Source organism: Gavialis gangeticus, unplaced genomic scaffold, assembly GCF_001723915.1.
Source record: "Gavialis gangeticus isolate Ggan-Ray unplaced genomic scaffold, GavGan_comp1, whole genome shotgun sequence".
NCBI lineage: Eukaryota > Metazoa > Chordata > Crocodylia > Gavialidae > Gavialis > Gavialis gangeticus.
In genome coordinates this window covers 237,501,743-237,529,474 of record NW_017729032.1, presented here as the reverse complement: position 1 = coordinate 237,529,474, position 27,732 = coordinate 237,501,743, and the positions used below count along the sequence as shown (strand labels likewise).

Sequence of the window (27,732 nt, the reverse complement as noted above, 5' to 3'; positions counted from 1 at the left end):
TCACCCCCTCGTCCAAATCACTGATGAAGATGTTGAACAGTGCGGGCCCGAGGACCGAGCCCTGCGGAACCCCACTGTGTTTTGTGTTTAGAAAATCCAGTATCTCAGTTTGATGTTATATTTTGTTTTTTAAAATATGCACTTGTCAACTCAACAGTGATGAATGAAGTCATTTTTACAGTTTGGTATTCATAGAAAGCTTGCTTCTGTCTCCTTCTCTGCTATGTACAATGCCTGCAATATCTAGGGAGTTCTCCCTTGTAGGCTGGCTTCTGAAAGCAGGCAGCATCTATTGCATTCCGTCCATCATGGTCACCTGCATTTCATTTATATCAAACTAACATTGTCTCATCTGAAAACAGCAAGAACATAACCTTAGAAAATGTTTGGACCTCAGTGGGAGCAAAACTACATCCTTTATGCACTAAGTGGTCTCAGTGATAGCTACCTTTTAAAAAAAATCACTAACAGGGTTTGAGTTCATGAAAGAGACCCAACACTGAAGTTTGGCATTTATCCTTGTAACAGGCACATTGTGGGCTGTACTTTAAGCTTCCTCTCCCAGGCTTGTAAATGGGTCTCAATTTTCAGTTTTAACAGATGTTCTTCAGGGATGTCACCTGGACCTTTGACTCTTCTGCTGTGACTGTCAGCAGGTTTAAAAGAGTAGTGCAGTGATGTTGGTGACTGGGATACCTGTTCATTTTTAGTCAATTCTGATCTGCACCAGATTCAAGTCACTTAGGCAAAAGGGGCTTTCATTTCTATTATGTTCCTTTACCCCAGGCTTATGTTTTGATTGTTCTGTAGCCTAATTCATTTTTTTTTCTATATGGACATTGATGTATAAAATATTTGTGAAATTAAAAATATATATTTGTTCCATTCTGTGTTCATTTTTTTATAACTAGAACAAATCAAACTAAAATAATTATTGCACATTTTAAAAATGGCAAAATAAGTGTCTGAGCTGCCTTTTCCAAACAGGGATAGTCAAACAATGTAAAATGAAACATGGTTAAAAAGTCCAAGACACCAAAGGCATGAGAACTATCCTGTGTGATCCTAGTACTTAACTACCTTCAGAAATGTTAAAACCACTTTCTGTGGACCCCTTGTTAATCATTTGGAAGTCTCTTTCTTCAGTATTAACTAGACTTAAGATTGAACTTGTCAGCCCAAGATGTTATAGCTATGCATGTAATTCCATTCTCTGGGATCAGAAAAAAGATAAGGACATTCTAACATAATGGAACATGTCTAGCCTATCTGACATTGACTTTACCTCCTGTATTAATATTCATTATTTTAGTTGTGTTGAATAATTGTGGTTTTCGAAAGACTGACTTCTATTCAGGATGTAAAAGGCGTACTTCCATTTACATAATAACAAAGAATTGAACAAGATTTTGATAACGACACTTGTGATGATTTTTTTAAAGCTATTTTTCAAGGGAAAATGTTCCTCAACCAAAAAAAAAAATGAACTATTTAGTGTTTTCAATTGTAGTCCTGAGTCTATGGGAAAATGTAACAAGGGGCATAAGCTCTGACCTAACAGTGATTACTTTTATATGGAACAGAATCTCTACCAAAACAATGAGGAGTAACGCTGGGTGAGAAAAAATTGTAAGGTAGCCTTACTTTGGGTAAATATCTTCTGTGAGGCAACACACATGCTTGACTAGCCAAACCCATTCTCTATATATACCATCTTAGTCATCAGCTTTGGAATCACAGAATATTGCATGGACATATGTCAAGGGCAGTTTTATTCCTGCCTCCTAAACTGTTTTAAAAGCTTTCTACATGTTGCTATACAGAAGGTGGCAATCAGTTCTCTGTGTCCACAGAAGCAAGAAAATTAATGGGATAAATTGCATTGAAGGACATTTAGGCTGGAAGATACAACTTTCTAATTAGGAGGGTGGCTAAGCACTGGAACAGATTAGTAAAGCAGTTGTGGACTCTGTCACTAGAAGTTGTTAAGTGCAGGTTAAACAAATATTTGTCTCTAGTTTAGACAAAGATGATCCTGCCTTGAGGAGAGAGTTAGAGAGAGAGTTATCTCTCAAGACTTGTTCCAACATTATTTTTCTAAGATTTGGTATCAGAGGTTGGTTCTGTATAATTCTATGTCAATCAGTACTAGATTGCTATATCATCAATTCTTGACCTGAAAATAGCTAATATTAAAAATGTTCCCCAAAAGCCAAATAAGGCTCAGTAAATTCCAGAATGTGAATACTGATTTTATTTTTATTAATGAGAGAGGCAATGATTTTTGGGATGCTGTCTTTTATTGTACCAACTGCAATAAAAGATACCATACCCAAAACATTCTTACCTTTCACATAATTCCTGCACTGTTGTGGCTATATCATTCTGACACTATTCATGGGGAAAAAATTAATTTCAAAGAACGCATCCAAATTCTAATTACGTACATGTTTTACTTCCATATGGTGTTTGTATGCTAAAGATGTCCCAAAACCATATGGCTTTAACTGTCAGTTAATTTAAGACATTTTTCTTAGTTCATTAAATGTAGAAAATGATTCAACCTTTTAAGCCCTTTAGAAAATTCAAGGTTTCTAAATGACAACGTGCTAATAACTTTCTGAAATATTCTGAAAAGTAGTAGAAATATTTGTACTCTTAAATTACTTCCCCAAGTCAGTCTACATTTCTGAATTCATAGTGCCTAGTGCATATTGCCTCATTCTTATTTGGTCCATAGAAATAATTGTAATAAATACTAAGAAAGAGAATATTGCTTATATATATAATGAACCCCCTCCCTGCAGTTACCTTAGACATCTTTTTGCAGATCAACTAATACACATATCATCACTTGCACCTTATGAAACATAGCTGTATTAAAATATTGGACCTTCAGAGACACAAATATTCCTAGGTGAATGATTGTCTATGATGACTAGATTCCATCAGGAAGGCTGTAGTGAGATTGCAGTCTGGTTGAATATAGCTTTTAAGAATATTGGAGAAAGAAATGAGAAGATTCAGAAAGCTCATTTGTGAAGTCTTTTGCATTGCAGAGATATTAAAAAAGATTTTTTTTAATACTGATTTTCATATTGAAGAAAATGTTCAAATATATGGAGTTTACTTGTCTCTTAACTGCTCTGTTTAATGGCTCTCTTTTGTTTTGTTTTTGTTTTTTGTTTGTTTTCCATGTTTTTTCTTACCATTTCAGCTTTACTGAAAATGAGATGGAAGGCATATATAGAAAAAAGTATCTCAGATATTAAAAGTAAGACAATCAATGTCTTTTGTAGACATATCTAAAAAAACCCCATCAGGATGCAATGATGGAGTAACTAAGAGATATCACTTATAGATCTGGATGCATGGATTTTAGCCTCGTTTGTGCCAAAGGCCATTTTTAGTTGGCCCAGCTGTACTGGCTTTAGCTGTTCTTTGGAGCTAAGGGCTAAGTACAGATGGTCAAAAAGCTTGAAGCTGAAGCAATTAAATCTTTGCAGGTTGGTCTGAGCCGCATAGATTGAACCAATAAACAAATGAACAGACATTCACTTTTGATTCCAGAAATGTTGCCACATGCCTGCCGTGGCCCAGGCCAGAAGCCAGGGGGCACTAGAGCACACCTCCCTGCTCTGCTGGAGCTGACAGCTTGTGCCAAGAATAGCCTGAAGTGGGGAGGAGGGTTTGCGGGAGAGGTGCAAAGCATCCTGGGATGCTAGGGGAACAGTGAGTTGACTTGAATCTGGAGGGGATCTGGGTCAGAAGTTCAATAAACTAATTTAACCTAAATGAGTTAAGTCTGATACTGCATGTATCCATGCTTATCTTAAACTGTCTTTGGCCATTTTGAAAGTGGTTTATGTGCATTGAACTTCTATTGTGTTACAGATTTGAAGCAGTTTCTGATCACTTAAACCAGTTTACATGTAGTTTCTGCCCCTAAACAATGAGTCAAGGGCTGCTGGCAGACATTAACATGATTGACCTTTTGGGACCTGAGGAATTGTATGCCCGGTCCCAAAAAATGCTGTATCCTACCATGCCAAACACACAAGGCAGAATGTGTGATTTTGAGATTGGAAATAAATGACCTCAGATTCTGTTCATGCAACTGCTGGTATGAAGAGCCTGGACCTTCAAAGGGCACTGTTGGAAGTGCAGCATCTCAAATCCATCCAGGCACCATGGGACTGGGATGAGGGACTATTTCTTCAATGCTGACTATTTCTTTGTTGTTGTAATGATGTTGTTGTAATGTTGTAATGTTGTAATTTGTCTGTGCTTTTCAAAGGGCAGGGAGCAGCCCTGGGTCCTGGCCACAAAACCTGAGGATCAAGTGGGAAGCAGGCTCAGGACTAGGGACTGTCTTTAGTGATTGGGCGGGAGAGAATCCAGAGTCCTAGACCTGGGTTTGCCACTGACAATTAGGTGGAGGCAAGCCCTGGGTCCAGGGCCTGGGGCTGCTTCCAGGCATCAGGGCTGTCCATGGTTCTGTCCCAGAGATTGGACACGGTGGCTGTGCCCCATATCCTGAGGCTGCATCCTCCTGATGATCAGCTCGTCTTCAGGGTGGGACGTGAGCAGCCCCAGGTCTAGTGAAAATTCCATGTGTTCAATTTAAAGTGCAATACAAACAAGCCACAAAGTTGGTCCAAACTACACGTGGAAAATTCTTGTGGCTGGTTTGCCATTTTATCATTCTGTAAATTGGCTGATGATCTAGTATGTTGTAATTCATGGTGCAGTTACCAACATTGTATGATAAATGTAATGTCTACCAGGGCCCAAAGGGCATGTATACATGTGCTCTGGGAGTGGGGGAGGTGCTTTAATTAGAGTGGATCCAAGAGCCACTCTAATTAAAGCGCCCACAGTACCTCATGTATCAGCACCCCCATATGTCAAAATGGCAGCAGGGCACTTTAGTTAAAGTTCATTTGATTAATTATAGTACATTGGAGCAGCCTCCCCACTCATGTACAGGCACCCAAAGTGTTTAGGTATGATGCTGTAAATATCACTTCCTTTGGTGCTGTTGGCTCCTAAAACTGGCACCTAAAACTGGCTCCTAAAACTGGCTCCTAAAACTAGCATCTTAATCATGCTAGTCCAGTGTGGTGTCTAGGCTTGGGACAGATATTTGGCCTTTTCAAGATTTTTCTCTAAAGAAAGTCCTCCCTTTAGCTATGTATACTGTAAATAGGATTGCAGGGATGAGGGGGGCAGAAATATAAACTTATGGTCCTGAAACATGTTTAGGCACCGGCTCAAAAAGGTCACATACATTAGCTCCTGTTCGTGCCTGACTCTAGTTTCCTGAAAATCTTAGCCAGAACCTTCACTGCTTGAGTCTATTAGACATAAAGACATCTTTCTTTGTATTATTTGCCTAAAAATTGAAAATCTTCAGAATTTTGGGAGTCGGAACTCCATCTTATTTTAGTTAGAATACATTGAAATATATTACCTCAATCTCAGACTGCATTTGGAGGCTAAAGTAACTATTTCTACATTCAGAGGGAGAGAGCACAAAATCAGATTTATAATGGGAATTTGGTTGTAAACTGCTAGTTTCATTCAGTATTAAGTAATAAAAAGACAATTAGTGCTAAAAGAACTCCACACAGATGGTGCACCATTTTTAATTATTTTCCCCTTGTTTTTTCCAAATATCTCATCCTAGTCCTCTCTTGTTTTTATAATATCACCAGATAAAAGAGAGCCCGGGGCTGATGCATGTTAGATAGAACTCCATTTTAAAATAATGCTGACAAAAAACTACAGGGGGGAAAAAAACAGGGAAGCAACATACAGGATAATTTTAATTTCTTGAATATCTTCCATTGTCTGTCTGCATACAAGCAAACTACCATAAAAAAGTAAATAGTATAATTGTTATTTGGCTACCTAGATCTTTTAAAGCTTATGTTAAAAATATTAAGAACAAATGTAGGCAGCTAGGATTTCCTATTTCCAACAGTTTTTCTCCAACCTTTTTCTTTCCTCCCCCTGCCTCTCCTTTGGTACAGTTTGCAATACCCTTCTAACAACAACAGCAATTGTGGCAGAAGTTTAAACGTGCCATGGCATCAGAGAGAAACAGCCAGGAACTGCTGCAAAGGAAGCAATTATCCCAGTAGGTGTCCACAGCCCTCTCAATAGCTTGGTCAACTGCCAGCTGAGAGCAAAGGAGAGAGTGCACTACTACACATTTGAGGAGGAGAAAGGGAGAATCCCTTGTTACTTTAATATCTTTATCTTTTTCATTGTTCGTAGTGTAGTCACTGACATTTACATATTGAGCCCTATGCAGTTTGCAGATGTAAAGGTAAAGGCTGATATAGGAAAGGTAGACCAGTTGTAGTTTTCTTGTGCACTGTTACTAGTAAGTGTCAATTGCTGGACTGCCAGAGTCTGCAAGCATGGCTATTATAATTCAAGGTTGATAGGATATTAGGGCGTATGCATCCAGAAGAGAGACAAACCTACAGTAAGAGAGACATGAGAAGAGACAGTAAACTCTATCTATCCTAACCACACTTTCGGTTAGTTTATTGAGGGAACAGTAATCAGACGCTCTAAATGGTGTCAAGTCCAGTCCTCCATTATGAAGATTAATGTGTACGGTACACATTTTACAGCAAGAAGATTGAAGATGAAGAAACTAATGAAGATCTACAAGCCCCCATCTTTGTGGCCTGTTGAGAAGAGGATAGAGTAAAAGGGTAGAGGATAGAGACTGTTACAACACAAGCAGTTCATTTTTAAACATGACAGGTGGAAAAAAAATTGCAGTCATTCTCCGTGTTTGTGATAAGTTTCTCTAAATTTGTCTAGAGTTGTCTGATTTCACACTCTCAAAATGTGCCCTGTAACCAGGGTGAGCACAATTCATTTCAACTAGAACATAACCTTACTGGGCATGTGATGAACAAGTCTTATTTCCTTGCAATTTCCTTTCATATATCTTGCAGCACCCCAGACAACCTGGCTGAGAATAACTGGTTTAGCAAGTAATCCAGTACATTGGTGCAGTACACCTTACAATTTTGGTTTCATTCTAAATAGTACTGATACTAAGGCCAGGATGATATTAAAAATGGAAAAAAGTTGGGTACCCAAATCTTTGCTTAAGATAAATAAAACTTAGATGCTTGACTTCTGGCTTCCATTCCCACACTCTTGACCTAAAAAACTAAACTGTAAAATAAAATTAAAATAAATTAATAAAAATGAAATCAATACAATACAATATTTGATGCATCCTGTATAAGGATGATTGTTGTGGCATGCTTTTTCCTGAAAACTAGTATGGCCATGACTGCATAAACTAAAGCTACTCTGTTTTCATCGGACTGCATCAGTGAAGAGAATCATTGCAGAGTAAGTGAATATTTGTTATGATGTATGTCAGTTTTTGGGATAGAAAGAAGTAATCAGTGGAGTCCCCCAGGGATCTGTTTTAGGTCCAGTGCTCTTCAATATATCCCTAAGTGATCTGGAAAAGGGGATGAGTAGCGAGGTGGCCAACATTTGCCTATGACACAAAATTATTCAAAGTGGCAAAGACTGAGGCAGGTTGCAAAAACTACAGAAGGATTTGGCACTGCTGAATGAATGGGCAACTAAATGGCAGATGAAATTCAGTGTTGATAAGTGTACAGGGGAGATCTTGCTACACGTGCAAATTAAAGCTCAATAGCAGCCAGCTATAAAGTGAGTACATATTCTCAAGGTCTAACTTCATAGCTGGTTGGAGCTTTTATGGCTTAATAGCTACTTTGTACATGTAACTGGTCTCGAGGTAATTGCTTAATTAACCAGTTAATTACACAATACCTGTAAGGTATAGAGAAGGCCTGTGACAAAATACTGAGCAAGATGGACCTAGTTCTTCCATGTCCTAGATTTTCAAAAGGTGTGTCCAGAGGAAGCTTTGACTGCTTAGAACCACTGAATATCAAGTAGAATTGTGGAAAGTTTGGCACTGAAACAACTTCCTTTGGATGGCATTTTTGAATATGAAGCCCCAGATGTCAAAAAGATAAATTTAAGTATATTTTGAAAGTGCAGTTAAGAGGCAGCGTGGGCCAATGTCTGGTGTACTGGACTGGAAGCAAGCAGGTCAAGTTCTGTCACTCAGCTACTGTGTGACCTTGGATACATCTCTTCCCATTTTGTGTCATTATTTTCCGTTCCATAACTTGTCTGCTATATTATAATATTTTTCAGGCATGGACTGTTTCAGCCCAGGCATCTGCACAGTCCTTAACAGTGGGATCTGAATGCTAGTTTGTGACTCCAGCTGCTACTATAATGAAAGTAAAAGTAGTAGTAATAATAATCAGATGAACAGGTGGACATTTTTTTAACCTCAGTCTTGCAACCTCTGAAGACTGCAGACTACACATGCAACTTCACTGAGTTATGACTTGAATATGCTATAATTAACAACATTTTGTTGATCATCCATGGAAGGGTGAAATGTAGCAGGGAAATAAATGTTCCATGCATAGGGCTGATAATGAAATATGAAGAATATGTGAGTTGGGGTTTTAAGTTCTTACATAAAACTATTTAGTTCTTGGATTTACTGATTTACACATCACCTTTCCTGAAAAGGGGCAACCTACACCCAAAACAAGACAAATTATAAAATGAGCTCAAATATTACAATAAAATAAAACTAACAATTCCCCAAACATTGGCTCAGAAATTAATTCCACCTGCTAAAAGCCTGCCCAAATAAAATGGTCTCACAATGCTTATAAAACAGGGATAGGCAGCCCCTGGCATGGGTGCCAGAGCATGGCACATGAAAGCATTTTGCTTAGCACATGCACCTCAGGGCAGATGGTGGGGAAAGGATCAGGGCTGCACTGCTACAACAAGTATCAGGCCTCTCACAGATTCCCCCAGCATCTGCCCCGGCACTGCAGCATTTTCCAAGTCGAGGTTGTAGGTGTCTTTGACACACTGCCCAAAAACATTGCCAATCCTTGTTAAACATGTCATGTAAATCATGATTTGATATCTCAACACTATGTTACAGTCTTACAGTAAAAGTAATATTTTTAGTAACACAAATGCTAAGGCACAGGCAAATAAAGAATTATTAGATTCTGGTTGTATCTTTGATGAAGCATATATCAGGTATGGAGATCATGATTCTGGAGTTATGCCATTTGCTTTGAAGCCAGAGGGACTTGGACAAATCCTTAAGCTCTTTTTAACTAAGAAATAATCTTGCACCACAGGTCATCTTATTCAAAAGTATTGCAAAGCACCAGAGATTTAATATATTTTATCTTTTCAAAAGTATGTTTTGTAAAGGATAAAAGTGTCTGAATTACTGACCAGGAAACGCTGGCATTTTTATTCAGAAGCAGAACTAGTTGAAACTTTTAAATGTTTCAATTTCCAATGAGAGGATAAATTTTAGTCATTTTTTTTAATTAAAAATAATTTTAAACTTCTATTTGCAAAAAGCTTTTCTTTTTCTCAGAAAATTTTGGTGTTTAATTTCTAAACCTGAATCAATAGCCTTTATTGACGGTAGCAGATGCTGCTTTTTTACAAGTGCCATCATTCATTCGCATGAGAAGTTTAGCTGGAGTGCCTTCCACCTGTATCTGAAGCCTTTAAAAATAGAAGATTTTTAAAAATGGGCTTCAACAGCATTGCAGAAAACCCTTGGTTCTGGTCAGTATCCCTTCCCTTAATACATGGGTATGATTGTTAACTGTATAAGATTTTTGTACTAAATGTGTAATATATAAGGGAAAAAAAAGTATTTCTTTTCTAATTCTTTCCATATGGGAAGTTGAATGTGCACGAGTATGGCTAACTGCACAAGATTTCAAAAGCTTATGTACTGTCTTCTCATTATTCATCATGGTAAAACTTTTAGAGATACCTGAACTATGAGACTCACTGTACCAGTGTAAGCTGCACTTTTTGGCAAGTGTGCCGCAAATTTGCCCCACTGTCCCCGAATGCCACTCCAATTCTGTGCCTGTTGTTTTTTTTTCTCCATTCCCTGTGCTCCACACCCAATATTCTGTTCTGCTTTCTGCTGCTTGCTCCCTCTGCTGCTGTACCACGTATTCACTCCCTGATCCGTCACGTCACACACAGGCTGCCCATGCCACTTTTAGCACTCTTGCCATGGGTTGGCCATCTCTGTGCTATCATATTAAAGTTAGATCATATTAAAGAACCAACTCCTCCCCACTGCCCCCTCCCCAAGAAAACTAAGATTTTTGAAAAAGCAGAAAGACATAACTTCTCTTCCACAGTTAGAAGTTAGACATTTTTGAGGGCCTTAATAATATTTAAAATATATTGCGCTTTTTTTTTTGCCCATTGAATATGAATACTTTAGGTTAACCTAATTAGAACCAGGTGAGATTCTGAGTGCGACTGAGACAGCTGATTAGCCCCAGTTGGTCTAGGACTTTAACCTAAGCAGTGAATGAATAGCAGTGTGGTGGTGATGCTTGAAAAAATTCCTGTGTAACAGATACTTAAAATCATTTTACTTGCTTAAGGGTAGAGAACTGAAGACATACCAGACACTGAGTTCAGGTTGAGTTCACTTTTATTTCTGATTCCAGTCGCTGATTACAGCAAAAGCTGTATATCCCACACCACCTCCTGAATAAGATGGGTTAAATTTACAGTATCTTTATGTCAATGCATATATATCCTGATGAAAATGGCAATTGTATCTGGGCATTGGTACACAGTGTATGGGCCCCTTGAAGTAAGGCAGGGTCCATATTTATGATTTGTTAGTTATTACATCGTAACTGCCTTTGTGCATGCTCTTACCTTTCAAAGAAGGTAGGGTACTCTATTATACATTTATGATGGCATAGAAATCCATACATGAATAGTTACCACAAATTAACTGGTGTACTGTAAGTTTATATCTCAAGTTATCTCTCAGCAACTTGCTTGTGACAATCTGTGCACATACCCATAGATTTTCTGCTGTCCTTCATAAAAGGCTGAGTATGTGGCTCCATAATGTTGTGTATATGCTACTGTTACTCAGTACACTGCTTTGTGAAAACTAGGCAGAACTCTTCAGACAGATGTTCCCTGCAATTTTTTTTTAAAAGATCTATAGCAGTTTTCAAACTTTTTAGACTCAAAGCACTCCTCTGAAAATTCCAGCTTAATTTTCACTCATTTTTTGACTGTGACAAAATAAAAGAGCAATGTTTCTATTGCAAAGACTTCAGAAAAACTACCAGAGGTCAAAATCTTCTTTTACATTATGAGTGCCTATTTGAAATCTCTGGGTTTATCTTTTGAACAATGTTTTCACACATACCAGCGCTAATGTTGGGTGACATCCCGTGGTAGCCTTGAAAGGATCTTGGAGCCCACTCCAGGTTAAGAATCAGTTAACCTGAGAGAACAGACTATTATACAGTAAGGGAGTAACAATATGGTTTTGCTGTACTAGCTTTTTTAGATTTGAATTGTAATAATGAAGTGCTACACAGTAAATACATTATATACTACAGTCAACTGAGGTTAATATAGTAATAGAAAAACATGATTCAGAAAATTGTCTAATTCAAGGAAGTTCATGTAAGCATGGATATCCAGTTTATAAATGAGTTTTGATTAGGGCACCAGTATGGGTGTTATCTTCGGTTCAACCTTTCTTTGAGATTGGCAAGAACAAAATGTAAAACTAAGCATAACTAACTTTTAGACTTCTACTGTTTTGAATTTCTAAAAAAAGACATGCTGTGGTCTGAATTTTCTTTTATTAAGATTATTTATCATGTTCAGGATATACCTTGCCCGCTCATACTTTCTCTGTTAATTAGAAGGAAATATATCAAGCTTGTACAGTCATTCTGTTCTTTGATACGTACTCATGTCAAAGTTCTGATTCACATTACCTCCCACTGAAGTTACCAAGCAGCTCAATGGAAGTTAACAACATTTAATACTTTGTAGATACTCATCTCTTTCAAGTATCAAGCACTTACTGGAGCTGTTTGTTAAAGGTGGGCAGAACTTCTTTTATTCTGTAGAGCAGAACTGAAACTAATTCCAGCTAACATATTGTCTGCTTGAGGTGGGATAGGTGCCAAAAGCAGCTTGGATGTTCTTTCTAGATCTCCACCCTCAACACTACTTTTAAGTAGTCAGGTTCTGCTGTAGTTGAGTGCCATTATGTTCATTATAAAATCCACATCCCACACCACTACTGCCAGAGGGGGTATTTGTTGATGAAGGAAGGAGGTTTAAAATTTGGCTCTTCACTACTGCAGTGGTCAGAAAATTATCAGAATCTTTTTTAATTGGTAAACAGTTGGGGAAAGAGCCATATATTTTTCATGAACTAGAGGTAGAGATAAAAGATTTACCTGAGGACATAAAGCCAAATTGAATTTAAAAAATCTCTTGAAAACCAGTAACAGTCTTTTTATTTCCTGAATAGCCTCTTACAGGCATATTCATGTGAGAACATTCAAAGCTTCACCCTAATTAACAAAATATAACATCCTCCCCCCTCCCCCAATTTTAGGTAATGTTCTGCTAAGTTTTACATGAGTCTTCTCTGTCTAGTTCCAAATCTCTTTTGATTTCTTCAGCATTGCCTTGCATCAGTAATCTTCTCCAACTTTGTCTATTCTCATTTTCATTCTTTACCATTTTAATTTTCAAATTAGACTGTAATGTTTCAAAGTAGAGGCCATGTCTTAACTATATGAATTGTTCTATCCCACATACACTTCTAGATCTAAATAAATAACAGTAATATAATGACAGGAAAAGCCACACGCCATTACAGTTTGCTATAATAAAATTGTTGTGAACTGCTGACAGAGTTTTAGCCTTCAATCTGAATTTCATTTCCTTAGAGATTTAAGTTAGCCTTTAGCATTTTAAAAATGTAATTTAGGTTTTATATACTATATAGAATGATGATTATAAATTCTATGTAATCCAGTTTAAATATGCTGGTACTGTTTATACATAGACTTCCTAAACTCTTCTTTTGCTGATTTCGTTCCCCACCCCCCACTTCTTTTCCAAAAGGAAATGAAATACCTATGATAGATACATGGTGTGTGTGTGTGGATCAAGTATTTGTCTCGCTTGCTCTTAAAAATTTTCAAGTATGGGGATACCATAATTTATCTAGGTAACATGTTTTATTGCTTAACCACCCTCATACTGAAGAACTTGTTTCTAATATCTAACCTTAATTTCATTTGCCTTGTTGCAGTTTAAACCCATTACCCTCTTCTGTCTACTGTACCAACAGAGAATAGTCTATCACCATCCTGTTTATCCTGTTAATCACTCTTCTCTATGCACAGGCATGTACACATACATCTTCCTAACCACTCTTTATAACAGTCTTCACATATTTGAAGACAGTTATCAATACCCTCCCCCTCCCATTCTTTTTTCCAGACTCAGTAATCCTAGTTCTTCAACCTTTCCTCTTAGTTCATGTTTCCCAGATGTCTAAACATGTTTTGTTGCTATCTGCTGGAATCTTCCTAATTTGGTCATATCTTTCGTCAAGAGTGGTCCCCAGAACTAGACACATTATTCCATGCAAGGCCTCTCCAGATCAGAACAGAGGAGAACACGGGTGTCAAATATGTGGTCTACAGCCTGGATCTGGTCCCTGGAGCCTCTCTGTCAGGCCCACTGGGCTACTATTGTGCCATCAGAACTTGAGGGATAGGGTCTGCCTTAGAATCTGGGACCCTTCTGCCCTGTGAGGCATGGCCATTGGTGACAAGCTTGGATATCTGCTGCCACCCCTGGACTTCTTCCCCAGGTTCATTGATTCTGCTAGACACCGCCAGCTAATGGTGAACTCCCTGACCTACCACTACTGCTGGTCCCCTAACCACTACTGTCACTGCTGCGGTAGCCACTGCAGCAGCCCCCATGCCATGTGCTGGACTCAGCCTTTAGGCAGTCCCATGGTCCACATCTGGCCCAAGGCCCCAGGTGAGCTGGACACCCCTGCAGTAAAAGAATCACTTCCTTTGACTTGCAAGCAATGCTCTTATTAATATGGCCCAGTATTGGCTTTCTTTGCAATAAGGGCACACTGTTGGATCATACCCAACTTACGTTGTACAACAATGATGGTGTACCTTTCAAGCAGGCATGTCACAAGTCCCACCTTGTTCCCAGGTGTCTCTCTGTTCCCAAAGGTGTACCTGATAGAGTTTGTGACGGGGGGGAGTGGGGGACAGGAATTGAAGAAGTGTGTCTTGAGCCTCCAGGCTTGTGGAACAGAGCATGGGCAGGATGCTGCTGCAAGAGAGATGTCACTGTCAAAAATAACCCTGAGCCCACAGCTGCCAGTTTTATATGGTAAAAGATGATCCAAAGTCCTGAATTTGGTGGCAGCTGTAAGGCTAGGGAAGGATTAACGTGACTCTTTGCAAGCAAACCTGACACCTTCCTCATAGCAGCATCCTGCCCTTGCTCCGCTTCATGCATCCAGAAGCTCAGTCTTTCTTGCATTCATTCTGGTGCCTCTCTTTACTGAACTCTCAGGACTTGCATGCCACAAACGCATCTCAGCTGCCATGCCACCTGAGGCATGCATGTTCAGGCTGGCCAGCCTTGGTCTACTCTAACCCTCAGGTCCTTCTCTGCGGTACTGAAGCCTGCCCAGTCATTCCTGTTCATATGTGTGCATGTGATTGTTCTGTCCTAAATACAGGACTTAGTACTTCTCTTCATTGACTTTAAGTCAACTGAATTCAGACCATTATTCCTGTCTAAGTTATTCTAAATCTTAATCCTTTCCTCCAGAATGTCAGCAGTTCTACCCAGCTTGGGATAATTTCCAGATTTGCGAAGTGTGCAATCCATCCTGTCCTCCAAATCATTAACAATGATATTAAACAGTACTGAACCCTAGACAAATCCCTAGTGAACCCACATGATACTTCCTCCTGATTAGAGAAAAGAAGCCATTAATTATTGCTTTTTGATCACAGTAATCCAGCCAGTATCCACCTTTCAATAGATCTGCCTAAATTGCATTTGTTTAGCTTACTAATGATAATGTTATGGGACACTGCCAAAAGCCTTGCTAAAAGTCAGTGTATACTACATGCACTGCTCTCCCCCTATCTACAGAAACTGTCACCTTGTCGTAAGAGGAAATGACTTGCTCTTCATGGTTCCATATGGACTGTTCCTGATCATCTTGTTCTTCAGTGGCTTAGGAATAAATTCCTTGATGACATGTCCCATGCTCTTTCTAGGTAGTCTACATATAAACAAGCGCAGCGAGTACATAATGGCATTATATGGAGCCTTTGGGATATGGTTTTATGGCTTTGATTTATTGGTCAACTGAATTGATTCGTTATTTGTATTTTTTTTGCTGGTGGGTGGTCATAATTTATCATTCTAAATTTAATTAACTGTTAAAGGACCTACAGAGTTTTTTATAGCTTTTTAAATCCTATTTTATAACTCTTTAAAGAAATGAGTCAAATGGGCCTGGGATGGTTGAATTACTCAGGAGTGGCCATGTATTTATCCTTATGTAGGTCATCCTACAGCTCCTTTTTAACATGCTATACTGTCAGGTATTCTTTATATGCAGTAAGTGTCACAGAAAGGAGAAAAAACATGCATATTTAAGAACACACATTCTACAGCTACAGTTTTCCTCTGTTAAGTCTTTTTTTTTTAATTTTAAGACCCAGAGTAATGACTACTACTAGATAACTGTCATAAAGTAATGGGAAACTGAGGTACTCAGGCAAAGGAAGAAGTTCATTTTCAATCAATCAGCAGTGTAATTATAAAATAAATCATCTTTATAGTGTGATTGTATGTGTACATTTACTATGGACGTATAAAAGTCCATGTAAAAATGTGTGTCCATCCATGCCCTATTTATCCTATAATAAATTTATCAAATCTGTACAATTTATCATATTTATCCATTCCTGTTTATCCATCATTCTAGGAATGTATGCTACCATTACAAACCTCTCTGCAGTTTTAAAAAGCAGAAGGAAAAAAAACTTCAAACCTGAAACAAACAAACAAACCAAACATTCATGCGTGAGGCCTAGGGTTCAAAAATCTCCCCTATAACTATTCCCAGCTTTTCTAAACCAAGAAATACCATAGCTTGTGTGTTAAGGTTTGCCAGACTAGAAAGAGAAAATGTGTATTAGCATTTCTATGGGAAGATTCCTGTCCTCTCTTCCTGATATAACTCATCCCTTACAGCTAACCCTGAAAATTTCTACATTATAGAAACATGATTTCTGTTATTTTCCACATTTGACTTGTTTTAACATTTCTTTCCATCTGAGCTTTGAACAATTATACTTGTGGTAGATGAAGCACCTGAATTTGCAGAACTGAGAAATAGCTCCTGTAATATTTTATAAATATGTTCTTGTAAGCTATGGTTCATACAGAATACACAGCGACAGGATAGCTGTCATTTGGATAGGATTTTCATGAGTACTTAAATGATCCAGGAACATGAGTACCACTGAACATTAAGAAGAAGACCCAATTCTTAAAGAGATCTTTCCAGAGCCACCAATCATAACCTTTAAACAAGCACTGAACCTCACTAACCTTCATCACTAGATCAAACTCCCTATGACCCAAACCACACCCGATGGATGCAGAGCATGCCAGGACAAGAAATGCAAAACCTGCCAACACATCTCCACCACCGCATCCCACAACAGAACCATCACCATTCCTGAATCTTATACCTGAACCTCCAGAAATATTATAAATCTCATCCACAGCACCAAGTGCCCTGTTGGAAAATATGTAGGAGAAACCAAACAACAACAACTGTGCACCAGAATGAACGCACACTGAAAATATATCAAAGTCAAGAATACCACGTTACCTATGGAGGCATACTTTTCAAGCCAGTCACTCCCTCTTCAGTCTCTCAGTTCTAATGCTCAAAGGGAGCTTACAAAACACCTTTCATAGACAAGCCTACGAACTTCACTTCATAAATCTACTGGATACAAAAAATCATGGACTCAATATAGATATTGAACTTATGACACATTACAACCTGCCTGACATTTTTGATTCGTCAGATACCTGCCAGACCTGACCTTTTTACGCTTCTCTTTTCCACCCCTTCCTCCCCTCTCCTCCTTTTCTACCCTTTGTCTTCCTAATTTCCAGCTATCTACTTTTTCACAGATGACCTCTTTTCTACTTTTGAAAACTGCTACAGCAACCATACTTGCACCCTTACTTACCTTTGGCTTCCCCCCTATTCCTTGTTTCCCCACCCCCACACCCTTCCCTTCTTTATCTTTGTTCCCCTAATTTCCACCTATTTATATTCTCACTGACATTTTGTCACATTTTTAGCTTCATTCCTTGGAGATCTCAGAACAGCAGAGACACCCTATGCTTGAAGAAGGGTGATTGCAGCCAAAAGCTTGCAAAGAACTTTTTTCCAGCTACTCAGTTGATCTAATCACATCTACCCAAAGAACCTGGCCTGTCTATGTCCTTAGACCAATGTGGCTACAACCACAAACTCACTGAACATCAGTGGGTTTGGGGCTCGTAATTTGTGTACGTTCATAATAATCATCTATCTGGGTTTTAGATGCATAATTTAACCATACTTGTACTATGTAGTCAATAGAAATACACATTTAGGGAAAAATCTGTTTGCCCTTCACACACACGGTACCAAAATAAACTGTGTGTGACTTTGGGGGATGTGAAATAAAAATAAAATGCTCAAAGGTAAATCAAGATGTATACAGTCTCTTACTCTTATTTTTCAAGGCATATAGCAAATAAAAATACATTTAGGTCATATTTAAAAAAATATTTGCAGGTCACCTTTTAATATTCCATTCTTCATGCTTCAAATCCCCATTAAAATTCAGCATTACTAGATTGCTGGATGATAAAGGACATACTTTTTTTTGTGTTCTCAAACAATGTGTGCCAAAGGCAAAAGAATGACATTTGTATGCAACACTATCTACATTATATGTACTTGTTCATCTATCTCAATAACTGACTGTCATCTTTGTGTGTATATGTCTTACAATGATAATAAGTGTCCAAACCTCCTCAAGATGTCAAATTTTCAGGGATAGATTTCTAGCTGCGGGCAACCTGAGCAAAGTACCTCACATTAAGAACATTCTTTTTCTTAGTCACTGACCATATTAAGCTCTTTAATGTAATTTTATAGGCATTCTATAACTTTGGTTTAAAATTATTATCATGTAAGATTTTAAGTATAGCGTAACTTAAAATATGTACTTTTGTAGGCATTTTAGTAAATATTATTTTCATTTAATCTAATTTATATATTCTGTTCTAGATACCACTTTTGGTTAAATTTTAAAAATGTAATCAATAATTTTATAAAATGCAGAGAAAATGAGTATATTTAAGAGATAAGATTTTTGGCTACAGCAAATTTATTTTTAAGTATAAATTGTTGCACCACTCACTTTGGTAACAGCAAGTGGAAACTCTTTGCCCATATATACAATGTACATACTATTCCAAATAAATGAACCACTGTAAATAAGACCAACATTTAGGTGACTCCATATATACCAAATGCCAAATTATGAATATCCCTACCTGAATGCTTATATTACTTCTGAAAATCTAAAACTCAATTAGAGACGTATGGGGTTTTTCGGGGTTTTTTTGTTTTTGTTTTTTTTTAAAGAAAAAGCTAAATGTTGGTATACCTTACAGTTACATACATTATAAGATGCAAATCTGTCTTCATAGGAAAGCATAGTTTACTTGTTCCACCAATACTTGTTTTGGACAATGCAATTAGTTGGAACTACTCTTTTGATGGTTCATGAGAACAGAAGTGACATTTTATTACAAAATAATTATTGTTAAGTTTTGTATTTTCTCTTTTTTCCCCTGAGTTATTTAACAGGTTTCTGGTACTTAAAGTTTTGATGCATTTTGTTGGTTATCAACTTTTCATGGTGTATAAATTGTGTGTGAAATGCATCTTGGAATGGCAGTTTAGCCCCTAATATTGGGATTTTTTCCTCCCTCTTATCAGGCAGAAAAGTCTTATAAACAATGTATTGTGTGTCATACTTTAAAACAATACAATAGAAAATGAATAGTAGAACTGGTGTTTATCAAGTTTTAAACAGAAGCACAAAAGAATGGCTGTTGGCGAGTAGACAAACTGAAGATAAGGTTCTTATGGAACCATAAAATTAATGAGGTTTTACATAGTGAACTCATTTAATATACCAGAAGAGGTACATACTGCCATTACATTTAGATTGACTTGACGAAAGTTAGATCAGTCTAAATGCCCATCAAGGAACGGCATTTCTGAGGAAGTGAACTAACTTAGATTGGGACAGTTTAACCCAATCTATCGAATGTCTGTACATATTCAGAGTCCAGCCCTGGGACTGAGAAAGCCCAGCCCCTCGTTGCAATCCCAGAGCTATACTCTTTCTACCCCAATGCTGACCAGGTTATTTTTAGCCCCCTGATTCCCACCCACCCCCTCCCTACAGGCAGGGCAAACTCATCCTCCCATCTGGTAGACCTGCCAGCCTCAATTCCACCTACATCTCCTCCTACCTTGACTTACTTATACCGGGTTCCCTGTACAGATCCCAGTACCTGTAAACAGCTGTACATGCTACTTCCATTCTACGTTCACATGGTTTAAAATAAAGTATGTAAACATCAACCAGGTATGATGAACAGATGTACACATCCTGTAAAGTAAATAAGCTTTTTTTTATCAACATCACCTCAATTTCTAACGTGATCTTACATGATTTAGCCAATGACTGCTAACTTGGTTTTTCATTATCTATGAAAAAGTTCTTTTAGACTACATCTTTCTTGTTTTGGGGCATTTTTACACATGGTGCGGGACATGGTGCCAGGCATTTTAATTAGTTGGCCATGCTAATTAAAAGTACCTGCATGTCACATGTTTCAGCATCCCTGCACTACAAAAAATGGTGGCAGGGTGTTTTGAACTAAAACTCATCAAATATGTTTCATTTCAGAATGCCCCACTACCATTTTTTCAGTGCAGTGGTGCACAGGGAAGCTGATATGTGTGAAGGCTCCAGCAGACTCAATTGATTGAGTCCACTCCAACGCGCTGGATTTTTAGCATGTTGGAGCAAGCTTCACATGCATGTATAGGAGCCCCTAGATGCCAGAGCACTCGAAGTTTGTTCAGTATTGCATGTGTCCCATTGTTTAAATTCCAATATGCAGAAAATTAATGTACACTAAATGGCAACCTGTGCTCAGCATTGAATGGTGTACTCATACTTATCTACACAGTGCTTCATATCTTTACAGACTGTATATAATTAATTGATTACTTTTAAAACTATTTTATTTCTACTTAATTTATCCTAGATCAGAGGAGGAAAGCTCATGATAACCTATACAAGAAAGAATGATGCTGGCAAGTACGTCTGTGTTGGAACAAATATGGTGGGAGAAAGAGAGAGTGAAGTGGCAGAGCTTACTGTTTTGGGTAAGAAAAATTCCACCTGATCATTCTGAGCTGTCCAAATGGCATCCCATAGACTACATACAGCCTGCAAGGGATTAAATAGCCATACCCCCAGGCTCCTGCCTGACCATTGCTTGCCCCCACTGCTCCCTCTGCAACAGCAGTTAGAGGATCCAGCTCCACCTCCCTCCTCCAACTGCTGTTTTTTACCCCTGCCTCAGGCAGTGGGGCAGTGTGGCAGCATGGAAAGCTGAGGGTGAGCCTGGTGCATGTGGTGCAACAAGGGATGTAGGGGGGACATCAGAGGTACATGGTGTGGGAGGGCAACTGCACGGCTGCTCAGTGTAGTGCCGCAGGAGGTCACAGATGCACAGTACAGCAGTACGATGGTGGGTGAGGTGGGGAGTGCAGGCACATGGTCATGGACACACAGTGCAGTGGTGGAGGAAGATGGGGAGGGAGCTGTCTATGGAGTGTGCTATCCAGGAGGGCTGTGGCCCACCCTGATGTAACCTATAGAGCATGCAGCCCTGACTGGTGGAGCCCAGTGAACCGGCAGCCCCTGTCCATGTCGAAGTTGGGCAGCGCACTGATAATGCTTCATTAGTGAAGTTTGAGTAGCCCTATTTTTTTCTGTCAGGAGACCTTTTCTGTCCTTTTCTTGCAGGGTTGGTATTGGAGATTTTTTGTATCGGTTATGTTTCAGAAAATGAGTAATTTATCTGGGCTGGTCAGCACATGCTAAAATTATTGTACAAAGAAAATTCTGCTGTGACTCTAGGACAGCAGAATAAGGGAAAGAAAGAAGGAAAGAAAAAAATAACACATCAGCCAATTGTCGATGTGTGATCATACAATAAAGATTTATTTTTCAAATAGGTAGTCAGATCTGACTTGCAAACTTGATTTTTATAATATATATACCGCCAGTTTCTCTTAACAATACCAGTATTATAGTATCAAGCCAAAAAAGTAACATCAGTTACTAGTACATACATACTTTTCCCCTTCCATGAATAAAGTAAGAATCATTCCAAATATGGGACCGAATACTTAATATTATGAAATTTTGGAATGTGAATGACTCTATTAAATGTACGTGCACAATATAAAAGGACAACGTTCTATAAGGCAACGTATCATAACCTTATTGAGAGCTACCTCTTTTTGCCTTTTTGCTTTCCTGAAGTGTGAGGCCCAAAACAGGACACACAACTTCAGGTGAGGCCCCAACAGTCTGAATAGAGTGCTTACCTGGATATATAAGTGACACTTCTGTTAAGACAACCCAGGATTCTGTGGGACTTTTTTTTTGCAACAAGAGCATACTGGTAACTCATATTTAGCTTATGGTCTACTGTAACCCCTAGGTCCTCCTCTGCAATACTGCAGCCTTAGCCATTCATTCACCAGTCTGCATTTCTGTATGCAATTATTCTGTCCCAGGTGCAGGACTTTGTACTTGTCCTTGTTGTGTCTCATCTGATTGATCCTAGACCATTTCCTTAGTTTGTTCAAGTAATTCAGAATCTTAACCCTACTCTGGAATATCTGCAATTCCACCCAACTTGGTGTTATCCACAAATATGCTAAGTATGCACTCAGTCTTATCATCCAAATCATTGTTGAAGATACCAAACAATAGTGGACCCAGAAAAGCTCCCCCAAGGGAATCCCATTTGATACCTCCTCCCAACTGGACATTAAGCCATTGAGCACTACTTTTTTAAGTGAAAATTGGAGATGTATTTTAAATCAGAGAAAACCAGGATCCCTGTTATGAGTGTGTCATTAAAGACCAATGTCAAAAGCCTCTCTAAAGTCAATATATGTGTTGGCTGGCTCTCTAAAGTCAACATCTCTACTGCTAAAGTCAATGTATCTACTGCTCTCCCTCTATCCACAGAGCCAGTCAAGTCACTTCAAAGTAGTGTAAGACTTAGGCTAGGCACAGACATTCAAAAAGCCAGAGCCTAAATTGATTCAATCTTTACAGGTTAGTGTAACCTGGCTAAGCTAAATCAGTTTTGTAACCTGACAGACATTCCAGAAATGCAGGCACATTCCTGTAGTGCCTCAGGCTAGAAGCCAGGGGGCGTTAGAGCAGCCCTCCCTTCCCTTCCACAGCATGCAGCTGAGATGGGTGTGGCTGGGCTCTGGCAGGACACTGTGACTGGTCCAGCAGTGAATTGATAACAGTGTTTATTAGCCCTAACTCAGTGTTTATCACCCAATTAAGAAAACAACACAGGGACATTACCAGCTACTTGTTGATTCTCCCTGTTGATTCAGCAAAGACTGTAGTCAGACTGTGGTCTGCTAGCTAATACACAGGCATCTCCTCAGCAAGGCAGAGGGGAGAGGGAAATTCCTGCTTAGCAGGGAAGGGTGAGGAGAGGGGGAAAGCAGCCCATAGTTTCTGGAGCTGCAGCCAGGGAGCAGAAGGGGGGGGACAAGCCCTGCTGTGGAGCAGAGAGCCCTGCCCAGCCCAGAGAGCATGCTGGGATGCTTAGGGACTCTGATTTAACTTAATCCAGGAAGGGGACTGGGGCAGACATTGCATAAACCGGTTTGAGCCAAATCAGTTAAGTGTGATGCTGTATTCAACCAGGTTTATCTCAAACTGGTTTATGTGCACCAAACTTCTGTTCTGTTACAGGTTTAAACCAGTTTCTGGTCACTTAAACCAGTTTATGTATAATGTCTGTCCCTCGCCGTAGAGAGGTAATACATAGTTAATAACTTCAGGATCTTCCCATCCTTATAGTTGTTCAAATCTGCTTAGATTCAATATAGTGCCTTTGAATTGGCCATTGGCAATTTTTCTGGTTTTGAACAAATCTCCAAAGTCTCCAGTTCATTGATGTGTTTTAATGCTGTTGAGAACTGACTCAACAATAAATTGAAGTCCCATTCAGAATTTTTTTCTGAGTAGCAAAGATTTTTTCGTATATGTTGATTCTATTGTGATAACTTTTGGAAACTCATGATTATTTTGTTTGTGTTGTTCTGTTGTTTTCATATTTGGGCATTTTAAAGTGTTTGGTCTATAAGGAAATGTATGGTCTTGAAAAGTGTTGACTTGCAGGAAATGTATATTTCTTTGAATCAGGTTCTCGCATTGGAATCCCATTCAGCTGTATTGGTTAATTTTCCACACAGACTTCTTTAACCATTATCTTAGGAATATTAATACTGATTGTTAAACATTGCATGTTGGAAAGTGTACTTGGATTTAATTTCTAAAGACTTATAACAACCATTTTTAATGGAGTTGTATGTGTGCTTCCCCCCCCCCCCCAACCCCCCTTGTGGTTGCTTGTCTCCATGTCTTCCTGTTCACCTATGCTAAGTGCAGTCTCATAGAAAAAGCTTAGGAGAGCTCAAAAACCAAAAGTTCTCATGCACCTCTCCCCAGTTTGACTGAAGTTCTAGCTCTCATCCGCAGATATCAGTCATCTCCCAAGCACAGTACTTCAGCTAGGGTAGATTCCATGTCAACTCTTTTCACCAATCAGGAGAACTCTCAAGAATAAGGGCAATGGCAATATAGTTTCCCTCCAAGATTAGTACAAATGATAGCAGTGTCCTTCTTTTTCTCCCTCTGCTGGAAGCATGAGCAATTGGTGCCTCCTTAATCTGGGAGAGCGCCTGCAGAAGCTGCCAGTGGTGGCAGCCCTGTCAGAAGGGGCACCAGCTCTGCTGACAGCATTGGTTTTGGCTGTCAGGGGTGGCACTGGCCCCATAAGGGGGGGCCGGTGCACCCCCTACCAGTCGCCTATGGCTGGGAGCAATGTAAGTTGAATGTCGGCACCAGCATCCCAGCTACTGGGAACCTACATTAACAGCCCAGTTGTTGACGAGGGAGTGGCTGCCTGGCTCTTCAGGCTCAGCCAACACAGCAATAGAAAATTGCTGACAGGGATCCAGAGCAAGGAGGACATAGTAAGAGGTTTTCAGGCCCCAGCCCTCCCTCGCTACCCAATGTGTTCTCCTCCTGTGTCCAGCCTCCCAACAGATCAGGTCTAATCCCAGCCAGCAGTACCATCTTACTGTGTCTTCTATTATTGCACGCAAGGCAGCAATCTCTTTTGAACCTTGCAGATTTGAGCTTAATATTCCAAGGGTCAGGTCAGCCTGTATCCAGACCTCTTCCATGAATGTCACTTGAACGGAGTGAGGGACCTAATAAACACCTTCCAAAGCATTCGACCATCGACTTGTAACCTACCATTTCTGACAGCAAGAAGGCATTTTTGAAGCCGCTCAAAGTGTGACCCACCACCTCTCCTGTCCGAGGGGTCTTTGAGTCTAAAATTCCTGCCCCTCTCCCCACCACCTCCCTCTGAAGAGGGAGAGGTAAAGGATCAAAGCTAGGATGATCATTGAAATGATTAAAAGTCTCACATGTATACCAACCCCTCTAGTCATCCCGGCAGAAAAACAAAATGCACTAATGGAATAAGGCTGATAAATTTTGGAAGAGTCTGATTCAGGGAATTCCTCTAGAAAGAAGTTCAAGAGAGGAAAAGTTAAATCTGTTCCCCACAGACAACGTAAATCTGTAGAGTGAAACAGAGGATGTTTCTCTTTGTTTTCTACCCCTACTCATGTTTTATGGAGTAAATTCTTGATGCTGATGCCCTTGCTCACCTTCATGAACAGATAGTTCTAAACACCAGTTTTCTGGCTCACTCGCTCTGAATACAGTATAGCAGATCAATACAGAAAAATACCAGGTCACAACCACCAAGGATATGAGGCAAGAGTGTATTTAGCATTTTGAAAGTACTGTAGAATCTGTCTACTCTAGTAAAGCTATAGTTATATATCTCTCCTCACATACCCCGAGAAGGTGAAATGGTTGGCACAGAGACATTCTGCCAAATATAAAGGACAGGGAAAGTCTCAGGTTATCATGTTCTAACTACTGTGTTGTCATCTCCATCCACCAGGAGATTGTATTACAGAAGATCTAAAGAATGCTTATCTCCAGACTCAGATAGCTTCTTAGGTACACAATTTACATCTAAGTGATTAGGATACAGTATTTCAGATGCATAGAAGTATAAAAGTAAAGCTACCTCTTTCAGTATCAAAGCTGATTTCCTCGGAGCTTCACTGGCAACAAGATCATATGCCTTATATAAAGAAACATTGTAAAGCCAACATCTGATTCACTGTTCATGTCTTTTCCAAATTCTGTGCATTCAACATCTGTAATCACTTGATGCTATCTGCAGGTGGCAGGTGCTCATTACTGTAGTAGCTCAGTAACTGTTAGGAAAGAATACCCTTTTGCACTTGTACTTAACTATATAAAAAAACCTTGAGGGGTAAGTGAAAATTTCAGTGGTAACAGCTCAGTAGGGTTGTTCTTCTATACCATCTATTTCTTAGGATGAGCTTCCCCAAAGCTCTACCTCTGTAGAATTTACATGTGGTCAGCGTAACTCTGTGACAGCAGTGACTTCTGTGGACAGGAGATAAAAACATATATATCTTTTTTTTCTGTGAGCTGGTCCCCACTGCAAGTCTCCCCACTGCAAGACTTGAAATGTTTGTAAAACACAAGTTGCTACTGATTACAGTACATGTTTCTAACGAAGATGCTATGGTGATTTTAAGTAATCCCAGAGTTCATGATAATCTCAGAGATGCTGATGAAGCAATACTTAATTTGGGCTTCCATCTGAGTTACAACTTTATAGCAGTGTCAGTAACCAAGTGGTCTTTGGTTCTGGAACCTGGTTTGTGTTGCAGGAGAGAAACAGATGTCACAGAGCCAGGGCTAGCTATAATTTTTGTCATGCGTCCTGCAGTTCTTGAACCAAAAATTGACCAAATTGTACTCCAGGACCCCAAGAAACACAGGTCAGTCAGATACCCCCAGGAGCTGTGGCCTTCATCACTGGTCTCCAGCCATTCTTCTCACTGCTGTGAGACCTCTTTTTGGCTGAACTCTTGCCCTCTAAATATGTGCCAGAAGAACAGTGGCAGATTCATCTCACTGCTCTCTGCTGACTGATTACTGCTCAGGCGGTTCAGTGTACTAAACAAAGGAAATGGCTCTTAAGGGCATGGGGGATTTGCATGTAGTTCTAATCCAATTTTCCTTTTCTTTCCTTGTAGAAAGACCATCTTTTGTGAAGAGACCCAGTAACTTAGCAGTAACTGTGGAAGACAGTGCAGAGTTTAAGTGCGAGGCACGAGGTGACCCTGTACCTACAGTAAGATGGCGAAAAGATGATGGGGAATTACCAAAAGCAAGGTGCAGTATATTTTGCTCCCTTTTGGATGAGATAAAATGCAATATACTTTTGATAAGTGATCTGTCATCTAACAGATCCACTCCTGTGAAGGTGGCCTTTAAGATCTAACGAGATTTTTCTTAGTTACATAATCCTCCACTTATAGTCGTAATTCACTTTTTATATAAAAACTTAGAACTAGATCAAACAAAGTTCCTTATATTTTAACATAAAAAATTCACAAAGGTACCATGCTCAATCAATAATGTATGATGCACATTAATACCATACTCAAAGAACTTTCTGTAATTATCAAAACTACTGGAAAATGTATAATACATAATAAAATTAGGTTACAGCACCTAAATGGGTTAATGGAATTGCAATTAATGAAAAATGCAGCCTGTTAATTCATGGACTGCTCTTGAGGGATGTGCTCTCTTGTTATCAAGTCTCCTGTTCATGTCTTTTCTGTCATTCCTCTATTGCAGAGGCAGAAAGTAAATCTGTCTTGTAAAAAGGAAATACATTTTATGAGGGATTCTTTCTCCATTTTGTTTAAACCATCAGTTTAAAATTGGTTAGGTTTTTTTTCCCCAAAAGGGAAACACTATAACACTTGGCTCCATTTGTGTTCTACATCCCAGTCTTGTTTCCTGTTAATTCAGTGTATAACTTCACTAAAAACCCATTTAGTTTTTCCTGCAAATTTTATGCAGGAAAATTTTATTTTCTTTGAAAAGAAACACATTAATTACATTAAGTCAGGATGAGAAAAAGGTGATGAAATCAGGACAAACATGAGGCTACATTCTTCCTTTTAAAAATAGTATATGAATCGTTATTCCTTGTAACTTTCTAAGATGCTGATCGGTTACTTCATAAGAACAGTGTAGCTCTCTTAACCTTTTTTTTACCCTTATATTTTCTTATGCT

General features: G+C 39.0%; 1 protein-coding gene across 5 annotated transcripts in view; it reads left to right on the top strand.

The window, feature by feature from the left end:
* Positions 1-27,732, top strand: part of ROBO1 (roundabout guidance receptor 1) — a 1,310,595-nt gene that overhangs the window by 1,151,006 nt on the left and 131,857 nt on the right. For all 5 annotated transcript variants that reach the window (XM_019525389.1, XM_019525386.1, XM_019525387.1 and 2 more), the window contains 2 exons: positions 20,446-20,566; positions 26,678-26,816. In XM_019525389.1, coding sequence (XP_019380934.1) covers positions 20,446-20,566; positions 26,678-26,816 — 260 coding nt within the window. The remainder of the gene's footprint in view (positions 1-20,445; positions 20,567-26,677; positions 26,817-27,732) is intronic.